We start from the raw sequence: 12,793 nt of genomic DNA on the forward strand, positions 1-12,793 counted from the left end.
ACCTCACCAATGAACATAAACTCCCCACAGACGCGCTCCTGAATCCTGTCCACAGTCTTCTCAGAAGAGACGAAGCTCTTTTAGCGTCACTTCCTGTCAGCGTCCAAAGACTTTTGTCTTTGGCGTGGCCCGGAGTCAAGCTGAGGTTGTCATTAGCACTGTCAGAGCTCCTCACCTACATTGTTCCCATGACGCCTCGGCGTTTACTGTCAGAATGACACCCTGGTTTGTTTGTTTCTTCAAACGTTTGAAGACTTTCAGGACAAAAGGAGAAAGCGGTCTTTGAAAGGTGACTCTCTTAATGACTTTTTCTGTGTGCTGCCTGCCTGACTGCCTGCCTGCCGTCGGAGGCCTTAGAAACACTCGCATGCATAGTTGATGATCTTCGCCCAAGGCATTTTTGGAAATTGTGAAGCTTTTATAGTACATAATTGAGCAGCTTTCCTATACATGTTTTTTGTATTAACTTGAAGGCAGCTCATGCAGAAACGCTAACAGCAAGTCTGCCACCAGCCTCACTACAGAAAAGTGATTTTGTTTTGCCGTGGTTGAAGGCAGCGTTTTTTAAAGGCAAAAATATCAGTGGAAACATCAGTGGTCCTGCCAGCAGCACTCTTCTCGATTATTAACAGAATAGGACAGCTATTTTCACACGCGCCACTTTGACGTTGTCGTAATTGCTGTTATTTTGTCTGTTTCCTTGCTTTTGGATTTAATTCCGTAAGCACTCGGAGAGCGCATACCCCCTCCAGGCCTTGCCTCCCACAATGGAGCAGCGAGGAACGTTGGCGAGCGCCTGCTGAGCTGAGCAGAGTGCAATGAGCGGCCGACACGTGTCCCCACAATGACTGCACTGCTGGGCGCCGTACGGCTAACCTGACTCTGGCCAGATCCTTGTAGTCGGCTGAAGCTCCACACCAGGATCTGGGCTCGAGGGCAATGCAAACTCCTTCAAGATAGCAAAAAATTATGAACCAGTCAGGATCGCCGGGCGGGATTTCATAGATGTGACGTAGTAACTGTTTGATTCAAACAATAGAATAGAATAGAAAGTACTTTATTGATCCCTGGGGGAAATTCAGCACCACAGTTCGTTCACAATAGACAATAAACACTTAAGGAATTTTTTACATGTGAATATTATAAATACAGTCTATTATACAGCATTATTCACATGTGAATAATATAGTCTATTATACAGCATTATTCACATGTGAATAACATAAATACAGTCTATTATACAGCATTATTCACATGTGAATAACATAAATACAGTCTATTATACAGCATTATTCACATGTGAATAATATAAATACAGTCTGTTATACAGCATTATTCACATGTGAATAATATAGTCTATTATATAGCATTATTCACATGTGAATAATATAAATACAGTCTGTTATACAGCATTATTCTCATGTGAATAATATAAATACAGTCTATTATACAGCATTATTCACATGTGAATAACATAAATACAGTATTATACAGCATTATTCACATGTGAATAATATAAATACAGTCTATTATACAGCATTATTCACATGTGAATAACATAAATACAGTCTATTATACAGCATTATTCACATGTGAATAATATAAATACAGTCTGTTATACAGCATTATTCACATGTGAATAATATAGTCTATTATATAGCATTATTCACATGTGAATAATATAAATACAGTCTGTTATACAGCATTATTCACATGTGAATAATATAGTCTATTATACAGCATTATTCACATGTGAATAATATAAATACAGTCTATTATACAGCATTATTCACATGTGAATAATATACAGTCTATTATACAGCATTATTCACATGTGAATAACATAAATACAGTATTATACAGCATTATTCACATGTGAATAATATAAATACAGTCTATTATACAGCATTAGTCACATGTGAATAACATAAATACAGTCTACTATACAGCATTATTCACACTGAATAATATAAATACAGTCTATTATACAGCATTATTCACATGTGAATAACATAAATACAGTCTATTATACAGCATTATTCACATGTGAATAACGTAAATACAGTATTATACAGCATTATTCACATGTGAATAGTATAAATACAGTCTATTATGCAGCATTATTCACATGTGAATAACATAAATACAGTCTATTATACAGCATTATTCACATGTGAATAATAGAAATACAGTCTGTTATACAGCATTATTCACATGTGAATAATATAGTCTATTATATAGCATTATTCACATGTGAATAATATAAATACAGTCTGTTATACAGCATTATTCACATGTGAATAATATAGTCTATTATACAGCATTATTCACATGTGAATAATATAAATACAGTCTATTATACAGCATTATTCACATGTGAATAATATAAATACAGTCTATTATACAGCATTATTCACATGTGAATAACATAAATACAGTATTATACAGCATTATTCACATGTGAATAATATAAATACAGTCTATTATACAGCATTATTCACATGTGAATAACATAAATACAGTCTATTATACAGCATTATTCACATGTGAATAGTATAAATACAGTCTGTTATACAGCATTATTCACATGTGAATAATATAGTCTATTATATAGCATTATTCACATGTGAATAATATAAATACAGTCTGTTATACAGCATTATTCACATGTGAATAATATAGTCTATTATACAGCATTATTCACATGTGAATAATATAAATACAGTCTATTATACAGCATTATTCACATGTGAATAATATAAATACAGTCTATTATACAGCATTATTCACATGTGAATAACATAAATACAGTATTATACAGCATTATTCACATGTGAATAATATAAATACAGTCTATTATACAGCATTATTCACATGTGAATAACATAAATACAGTCTACTATACAGCATTATTCACACTGAATAATATAAATACAGTCTATTATACAGCATTATTCACATGTGAATAACATAAATACAGTCTATTATACAGCATTATTCACATGTGAATAACGTAAATACAGTATTATACAGCATTATTCACATGTGAATAGTATAAATACAGTCTATTATGCAGCATTATTCACATGTGAATAACATAAATACAGTCTATTATACAGCATTATTCACATGTGAATAATATAAATACAGTCTATTATACAGCATTATTCACATGTGAATAACATAAATACAGTCTATTATACAGCATTATTCACATGTGAATAACATAAATACAGTCTACTATACAGCATTATTCACACTGAATAATATAAATACAGTCTATTATACAGCATTATTCACATGTGAATAACATAAATACAGTCTATTATACAGCATTATTCACATGTGAATAACGTAAATACAGTATTATACAGCATTATTCACATGTGAATAATATAAATACAGTCTATTATGCAGCATTATTCACATGTGAATAACATAAATACAGTCTATTATACAGCATTATTCACACAATAATATAAATACAGTCTATTATACAGCATTATTCACATGTGAATAACATAAATACAGTCTATTATACAGCATTATTCACATGTGAATAATATAAATAGTCTATAGAGCATTATTCACATGTGAATAATATAAATACAGTCTATTATACAGCATTATTCACATGCAAATAACATAAATGCAGTCTATCATACAGCATTATTCACTTGTGAATAACATACATACAGTCTATTATACAGCATTATTCACATGTCAATAATATAAATACAGTCTATTATACAGGATTATTCACATGTGAATAATATACATATGTATCAAACCACAGCTAAGTAAGCTTAGCATAAGTAATCAATGCAGCTGTCTTTGTTTCCAGGGTGGATCACTGGAATAACGAGAGAGAACGTCTCGCGATCATTACTGACAACTTCCTGCTGCTCTTCAAGTACGACTTCGTCATGTTCCGGTGTGAGCAGATCCAAAAGATTCCACTCAACTTTGTGGACCGGCTCTGCTACGGCACCTTCACCTTCCCGATGACAAACCTGCTTCAGTAAGTACCCCTTCTAAGCATGACTTCCATGGCCTTTTTCACTCGACCCTCGTTTCGTGCTAAAATGCCGCAACGGGCTAAGCCAATGTTAGCATGTGTGTTGTTTATTTTGGGCCTTTCTAGTTGTGTATTCTTAAATGGTACAATGACAAACATGGGTCACCTATTTGGTATCGCCCTGACTGACCAGGTACTAGAAATTGTACCCTGTACATTGTTTCCCATAGATTTGTGACGACCTGACGCCGATACATTAGGTTTACATGTTCACCCTCAGGAATAAACACATTATAATGTGACTCTGTGAATGTAGTAGGGATGTAATCATATGACAATTTAATAGCACGATTAGTGCGACTAAAATAATCACGGTTTGCATTATAAGACACGTCCGTGTATGGAACTTCATATCGACCACTCTGTACTAAGGCAGCACAGCTTGTAGGTTCAATATACACCATGGAATACTATAGAGCAGTGTTTTTCAACACTAGTGTGCCGCGAGATACAGTCTGGTGTGCCGGGGGAGATTATCTAATTTCACCTATTTGGGTTAAAAATGTTTTTTGTAATTATAATCCGCAAATAATGTGCCATTGTTGAGTGTCTGTACTGTCTGGAGATCGGCAGACTTACCACGTTATACTCTTCCATATCAGTAGGTGGCAGCCGGTAGCTAATTGCTTTGTAGATGTCGGAAACAGCGGGAGGCAGGGTGCAGGTAAAAAGGTGTCTAATGCTTAAACCAATAACAAACAACTACTTTCATGTGGTATTAGACAGAACGGAGGACTTTTTTTCTCCTCCATTTGAAAATGTGGATTGTTATCATCACTACTGTCTTGATTCCAATCAATGCAAGTCATCACAATCATACCAACTTATATTCTTGTCTTCATGAAAGAAACATGCTTGAATTATCATTAAACACCTTTAATGTCATTATCCGTGGCCCGGATCATGTTTTGTTATTTTCTGTTAGTTTTGGACTCCCTTATGCCTGGTTCACACCAACGGCGCTTGCCGCGCTTTAAAGCGGCGAGCAAAGCGCCGTCATTTTTGTCAATTTTTCCACGAATATCCCGATCTCCGAAGTAATGTTATGCTTTGATACGCTCTGATACGAATTAGTTGCCGCTTTGGGGGGACGAATTACCGTTCCTCACGATTTGATGCCGCTTTGATACGCTTTAAATCACGCTTTGATACGTTTTATTACGCTTTATTGAACTTTATCACGCTTTGATGCGATCCTGACGCTTTAAATCAGGCACTGACACGATTATCAAGCTCTGTTGTGCATTGGAATTAATGTGTCATGAACATTATGAACATTCATTTGTAATAATGACTTTGAAATGTGATATTGTTATGTAATTATGTGCAATTTGGAAGATGCTGTGATAATTATTTTGTGAATTTGATGAATAAATTGCGTGCGCACACATAATATAATAAAAAAGAGAAATATGATAAACATATAAGTAAAAAAAAAGTGAAAAACTCAGTATACTAGGTTTTCCCCACATTTTTTTAGATGTATCTATTTATTTGATTTCTCTTTTTGTTTTATTATATACAGGATAAAACACATAATGTAATAAAAAAGAGAAATACGATAAACAAATAAGTAAAAAAAAAAGTGAAAAACTCAGTATACTGTTTTCCACACATTTTTTATATTCATTTATTTTTTCAATTCCTCTTTTTTTTCCGTTATATTATGTTTATTATTATTATGTTTTATATTCATTTATTTTTTCAATTTCTCTTCTTTTTTCGTTATATTACGTTTATTATTGATTATGTTTTGTATTCATTTGTTTTTTAAATTTCTCTTTTTTTTCGTTATATTATGTTCATTATTTATTATGTTTTATATTCATTTATTTGTTCAATTTCTCTTCTTTTTTCGTTATGTTTATTATTTATGTTTTATATTCATTTATTTTTTCAATTTCTCTTTTTTTTCCGTTATATTATGTTTATTATTTATTATGTTTTATATTCATTTATTTTTTCAATTTCTCTTCTTTTTTCGTTATATTATGTTTATTATTTATTATGTTTTATATTCATTTATATTTTTAAATTTGTCTTTTTTTTCCGTTATATTATGTTTATTATTTATTATGTTTTATATTCATTTATTTTTTCAATTCCTCTTCATTTTTCGTTATATTATGTTTATTATTTATTATGTTTTATATTCATTTATTTTTTCAATTCCTCTTCTTTTTTAGTTATATTATGTTTATTATTTATTATTTATTATGTTTTATATTCATTTATTTTTTCAATTTCTCTTTTTTTTCCGTTATATGATGTTTATTATTTATTATGTTTTATATTCATTTATTTTTTCAATTCCTCTTCTTTTTTCGTTATATTATGTTTATTATTTATTATGTTTTTGGCGAACTTGCCGCATGTCCCGCTTCACTACAAGCTTTCCCACGATCCATTACGACCCTCACGCTTTAATCAGGCTATGTTACGCTTTAACGCCGCTTTGCATGCCGCTTTAAAGCGCCGTCAAAGCGCCGTTGGTGTGAACCTAGCATTAGTTCCTTTTTGTGCCCCTCTGGGTTTGTTTTAGTTTCCTTGGGGATTAATTGGTTTAATTAATTAGTTGACTGTTGTCGACCACTAATCAGAGAGCTATTTATTCACCTCTCTCGCCGCGCTCAGTCTGGCTTCATTGTTTGCCATACGCAACAGGTTACGTTAGTATTTCTTGTCTCCTAGTTTATGCTTCCTGTGCTAGTTTGTACTTTAGCTTCACGTGCGATTTTTCCTTCTGCTTGTTTTCTGTTTTTGGTACGTCTTTGATTTTCGAAAATTAAATCATGTTCCTACCTGCACGCCTTGTCCGGAGTAGTCCGTCTGCATCCCGGGAGAACGAACCCCGCAGAAAGATGCGACCCCCCAATCGGGACATTTAACTTGGTAACAAAAACCTGTCTTTCATACATAAATCAATATAAATGATATATATGAATGAGGTAGATCTCCTCCACTTGGTCAGTTGAAAAGTAGCTCGCCTGCAGAAAAAGTGTAGACACCCTTGATATAGTTTTTTTTTTTTTTTTTCTTGTAAAAAAACCCCACTCATTTTTAAGATGTTGTGACTTGTATTTTATTTTGTACTAGTAGCGACTTCCTTCCGGTCAACTTTCTTTGTTTTCACTTTATTGAAGTGCGCATGCAAGTGACTTCGAGGGAACATTGGGGCCACATGCGCGTGTACCATATTTTCCGCACCATAAGCCGCCCCGTGTTGTAAGCCGCACCTTCAGTGAATGGCATATTTCAAAACTTTGTTTACCTATTAGCCGCCCCGTGTTATTAGCCGCACCTACGCTACGCTAAAGGGAATGTCAAAAAAACAGTCAGATAGGTCAGTCAAACTTTAATAATATATCACAAACCAGCGTTCTAACAACTCTGTTCACTCCCAAAATGTAATGTGCAAATGTGCAATCACAAAAATAGTAACACTCAAAATAGTGCAGAGCAATAGCAACATCAATAACTCAACGTTGCTCATACGTTAATGTCACACAACACACAAAATAAACATTTAAAGCTCACTTTCTGAAGTTATTACTCATCCACAAATCCCTCGAATTATTCTTCTCCGGTGTGCTTCACTTCTTTTTTGACACCATCTGTGATGTGGACGCGCATGCAGTCGTAGATCAACAGGGACGGAGCTGCGTGAAAAAAGTCACCCGGTCTCTCCGCTCATCTTTTCTTCATCCATCCATCCCTTCGAGTTAGCTTTTATGATGACGCCGGCTGGAAAGTTCTCTTTTGGCAAGGTCTTCCTTTTGAATATCACCGTGGGTGGAAGTTTCTGGCCGTTAGCATGGCAAGCTAGAACCACTTCTCATTCCCTGTGGTGCGAATATTCACCGTACGTGCTCCCGTTGTATCCACAGTGCGGTTCACATGAATATCAAAAGTCAGTGGAACCTTGTACGCGTGTCTCTTAGTAGGAGACATTTTGTGGTCTTTACAGAAACACACAAATGAAATGAAACGTAATATCCGCGCGCTTCTTCTTCTACGGGGGCGGGTGCTCACCTTGGCGGTTGCTTACAGTAGAAGAAGAAGCGCTTCCTCTTCTACGGGGAAAAAAGATGGCGGCTGTTTACCGTAGTTGCGAGACCTAAACTTTATGAAAATAAATATTAATATTAATCCATATATAAGGCGCACCGGGTTATTAGCCGCGCTGTCAGCTTTTGAGAAAAATTGTGGTTTTTAGGTGCGGCTTATGGTGCGGAAAATACGGTACACTGGAGTCTGAGGAAAATGAGATTTTACTTGCAGTGTAAAGAGTCAGCTGGAAAAAACTCTGATTTAAAAAAAAAAAAAAGAAAGAAAGAAAGATTTGGGTCACTTTGGCCTGCAGTGTAAACATAGTCTAAGAGGTGCGTCAACATTTGTGTTTCAAAATATAGAAAATCTCTAGGGAAATGTGGTTAAAATCTGGGATTTCTCTACATCGAAAATACTTGCCATCTACCCAATTGTACACACTTTTATATCAGTTTATGGATTGAATACATTGTAAGGATTCCTCATGAGGAACCATGAAATAGTGCAAACATTTAAATAAAAACCGTTCTGGGCTCCTTCACGTAGATTATAATTGAGACATTTTTTAAGCTGGTTGACATCATTTCTCTTGGATGTTACAGAAAGTATGAGAATATGTGAGCTGCTGCCTGCTCTTCTTTACCTCATATTTGTCCATTTACACAACGTTTGGATTTTTGGACGTGAGCAGTACAGTGGAAAAAAAAATATATATATAATAATTTTTTTTTTAATAAAGGGCTGCTGCTTGAGCAGTAGTCATTACTTACATACACCGGTACTAGTATAGTACTGCGATACTAATGAATCGTATTCGGTACTATAACGCCTCTAAAAAGTACCGGTTCCCCCTCTTCCCTTTTTTTTTAATGGACGTGACGATGCGTCGTCGTCACGTCGTGACATTGCTGGTTTTACGAGCAGAGGAGCATGTTCGGCAGCGCTCACACACAGAGTACTTACAAGCAGACACAGTGTGTAGACAGAAAAGGGAGAATGGACACATTTTGGTGTAAAAACTAAAGATAAAGGTGAAGTTATAACACTGAAACACCCTCAGGAAGAGGTGCTTTAAGACACGGCTAGCTAGCTAGCGGCTAACATCCATCCACAGTGTTTTAGCTACTTCTAAATCACTAATCCTTGTCTCCATGGCGACAAATAAAGTACGTTTTTTACAAGTGTTATTATCACTGGAGGAAGAGGAATAGCTAAACATGCTTCACTACACACCGTAGCTCACCGGCGTCAAAATGTAAACAAACGCCATGGGTGGATCTACACCTGACATCCACTGTAATGATACCAAGTACAATAGCGTATCTAGTCCATACTACTATGATTACATCGATATTTTTTATCGTCACAAATATTTTTTCCTTTTTAAACAATTTATATTATGTTTATAAAGTTAGTAAGTACGTCCCTGGACACATGAGGACTTTTAATATGACCAATGTATGATCCTATAACTACTTGGTATCGGATCGATACCTAAACGTGTGGTATCATCCAAAACTAATGTAAAGTATCAAAGTAGAGAAGAATAAGTGATTATTACATTTTAACAGAAGTGTAGATAGAACATGTTAAAACAGAAAATAAGCAGATATTAACAGTAAATGAACAAGTGGATTAATAGTCCATTTTTACAGCTTGTCCCTCATAATGTGTACAAAATAATAGGTGTATAAATGACACAATATGTTACTGCATACATCAGCAGACTAATTAGGAGTCTTTGTTTGTTTACTTACTACTAAAAGACAAGTCGCCTAGTATGTTCACTATTTTATTTAAGGACTAAATTGCAATAATAAACATATGTTTCATGTACCTTAAGATTTTTTGTTGAAATAAAGACAATAATGAAATTTTTTGTAGTCCCCTTTATTTAGAAAAGTATCAAAAAGTATCAAAATTAGAGATGCCCGATAATATCGGCCTGCCGATATTATCGGCCGATATATGCGTTAAAATGTAATATCGGAAATTATCGGTATCGTTTTTTTTTTTTATCGGTATCGTTTTTTTTTGTGTTTTTAAAAAAAAAAAATGTTTTATTTTTTTTATTAAATCAACATAAAAAACACAAGATACACTTACAATTAGTGCACCAACCCAAAAAACCTCCCTCCCCCATTTGCACTCATTCACACAAAAGGGTTGTTTCTTTCTGTTATTAATATTCTGGTTCCTACATTATATATCAATATATATCAATACAGTCTGCAAGGGATACAGTCCGTAAGCACACATGATTGTGCGTGCTGCTGCTCCACTAATAGTACTAACCTTTAACAGTTAATTTTACTAATTTTCATTCATTACTAGTTTCTATGTAACTGTTTTTATATTGTTGTACTTTCTTTTTTATTCAAGAAATTTTTTTTAATTTATTTATCTTATTTTACTAATTTTTTTAAAAAGTACCTTATCTTCACCATAGCTGGTTGTCCAAATTAGGCATAATAATGTGTTAATTCCACGACTGCATATATCGGTTGATATCGGTATCGGTAATTTAAAGAGTTGGACAATATCGGGATATCGGATATCGGCAAAAAGCCATTATCGGACATCCCTAATCAAAATACATTTTGGTACCTGTACCAGAATGTTGGTATCGGGACAACCCTACCTTTCTACTAATTATTTGTATTTAAGTACTAAATATTGATACCATATGTGTGTATATATTGTATCTGTTGATGTAGTTGTAAAAATAAAATAAAAATAAAATTAAAAAAAATGGCCAATATGATATATGTCAAAACGGCAATAATCAGTTGATGTGAAATCATTTTAGCATGCAAGTTTTTCAAGAGAGAAGGAAAAGGTGCGAGTGTATCCGTCCAAGGTTCACTTGAGTCCATCTCTGTGGTAATGTGTCTCATTGTTACCAGCTTAGTACGCCTACTTTAAAAGTGCACTTTTAGCAGCTAATTAAAAAATAGAACTCTCTGCCTCGAGAGTTACCAAAATTCCTTCTAATTATCAGCCTGGTGCTCCACTTTGCTTGACAAAAGACAGAAAATCCCCTTTGCTGCGCACCCAAAGATGCTTTTTTTCCAACTTTTTATTCATACCTCACAGTGTAATTGTTCAACAAGAAAGGGCTTTATTGATTCAAAGCTTGTAAGATGATTTCCACAGTCGTCAGTAAAAAAAAAAAGAAGAAGCGAGGGCCGGGCGTGGAGCGTCAATGCCAGGTTAGCGGAGCGTTTGTGGTTTTGTTTTTTTTTCCTTCCTTAAGAAGGGTAGGAAGTGCAGAGCTGTCACTTGGAGCTGTCACTTAGCTGATTAGTGGCAAAATTAATGTAGTCCTTTCATCTAAACCTTTTAAAGATGGCTCCGGGGAACTCCAACTAATTTGATGAATAAAATGTAATGTGCTGTGAAGAGCTTAGAGAGCGCCGCCTTTTATTTGAGGCTTTATCTGCGCGCATTACGTTGAATTATACATAAAACGGCGGTGAAAGACACGCGGGACAGCGGGGAGACAGATCCAAGCCAGAAAGACGTCCCCTGCTCTTCTCGCCGCCGCCGCCGTCTTCTTCTCTCTCCCCCCAGGAAGTGTCTCCTTTTCTTGCGTCGAGGTCATTCTGTCACCGCTCGTTATTCGGCGGCGGATTGATCGGCCGCGTGCGTTTCGGAGGAGTCTGGAGTCCTCGGTCGCTCGAAACCTTCCCCACAAAATCCCTCTGAAAGCGTGCAAAGTTTTGATGTTTCCTTGTCTAATTCCGTGTGACGCCCCGACGTTAATGTCACGTCAGGTTTGAGGCCATTGTTTGGAAGACTTGAATTGGACTGGAATCTGTCAAAACACAACCCAGACACACCACATCATTTATCCTTTTAATCATATCAGGACTGCAATCTGTTTGGACCTCTTGGTTTTTGAACAGGAAACGTTTTTTTTTAATAGTAAATGTATAGGAAACAATGTGAATATGAATAAGGGGTACCAGCCTCGACAAAAATCCATATTTTAGTATATATTAAGATAGGGATGATACTCGAAACCGGTTTTCCCGGTTGTTCGATAAGAAAAGAACCGAATCCCTTTTTGAGAACCGGTACCCGTTATCGAGACCACTATAGTAAAGGAAAAAAATTTGTTCTTTATTCGAATCCCTCGGAACGAATCCCATCCCGACCAGAAATGCCCCTTGAGACATCACAAGAATTTACGTCGCGTAGCTCAGTCATTAGGCGCAGATAGGGAAAGCAGGAAAACAATGGAATAATAAAGTTCAAAACAAAAGGTATAATCCAATGAATAACTTTACTGAGAGATTTGAGCAGGGTACAAACACATGACCAACACTTTTACGACTAACCGGAAACATAGCAACCAGGCTAGCAACGCACCTCCTTTACGGCAGCTGTCACAACCTTCTTAAAACAACCGCAGCACATACATATATATACAACACATCTCCCTTTTTGAACTTTTGTTTTTCTTTCCTTGTAAACAAAACAAAATCACACTGTATATGTGTTGTCTGTCTAATTATAAATAATGCAGACGAGGCGTGTTGGCTGAGTTCTTGACGTTTACTTTCACAGCGTGGCGACATGCAACTTGCGTGTAGTTTGATTCTATTTTTAAAAACAATCTATACATACCATAAACCTTCATATCTGTATTCTCAGCTGTTG

The 12,793-nt window shown here is 35.2% G+C and overlaps 2 protein-coding genes across 2 annotated transcripts in view; both read left to right on the forward strand.

Annotated features, from left to right (window-relative positions):
* The window catches only part of LOC133644195 (tumor protein 63-like), a 498,490-nt gene that overhangs the window by 209,713 nt on the left and 275,984 nt on the right, over window positions 1-12,793 (forward strand). The window lies entirely within an intron of this gene.
* LOC133644199 (tumor protein p63-regulated gene 1-like protein) overlaps window positions 1-12,793 on the forward strand; it is a 77,350-nt gene that overhangs the window by 9,448 nt on the left and 55,109 nt on the right. The window contains exon 3 of the mRNA XM_062038545.1: window positions 3,845-4,021. Within this exon, the coding sequence (XP_061894529.1) occupies window positions 3,845-4,021 (177 nt within the window). The remainder of the gene's footprint in view (window positions 1-3,844; window positions 4,022-12,793) is intronic.

Source organism: Entelurus aequoreus, linkage group LG27 (assembly GCF_033978785.1).
Source record: "Entelurus aequoreus isolate RoL-2023_Sb linkage group LG27, RoL_Eaeq_v1.1, whole genome shotgun sequence".
Taxonomy (NCBI): Eukaryota; Metazoa; Chordata; class Actinopteri; order Syngnathiformes; family Syngnathidae; genus Entelurus; species Entelurus aequoreus.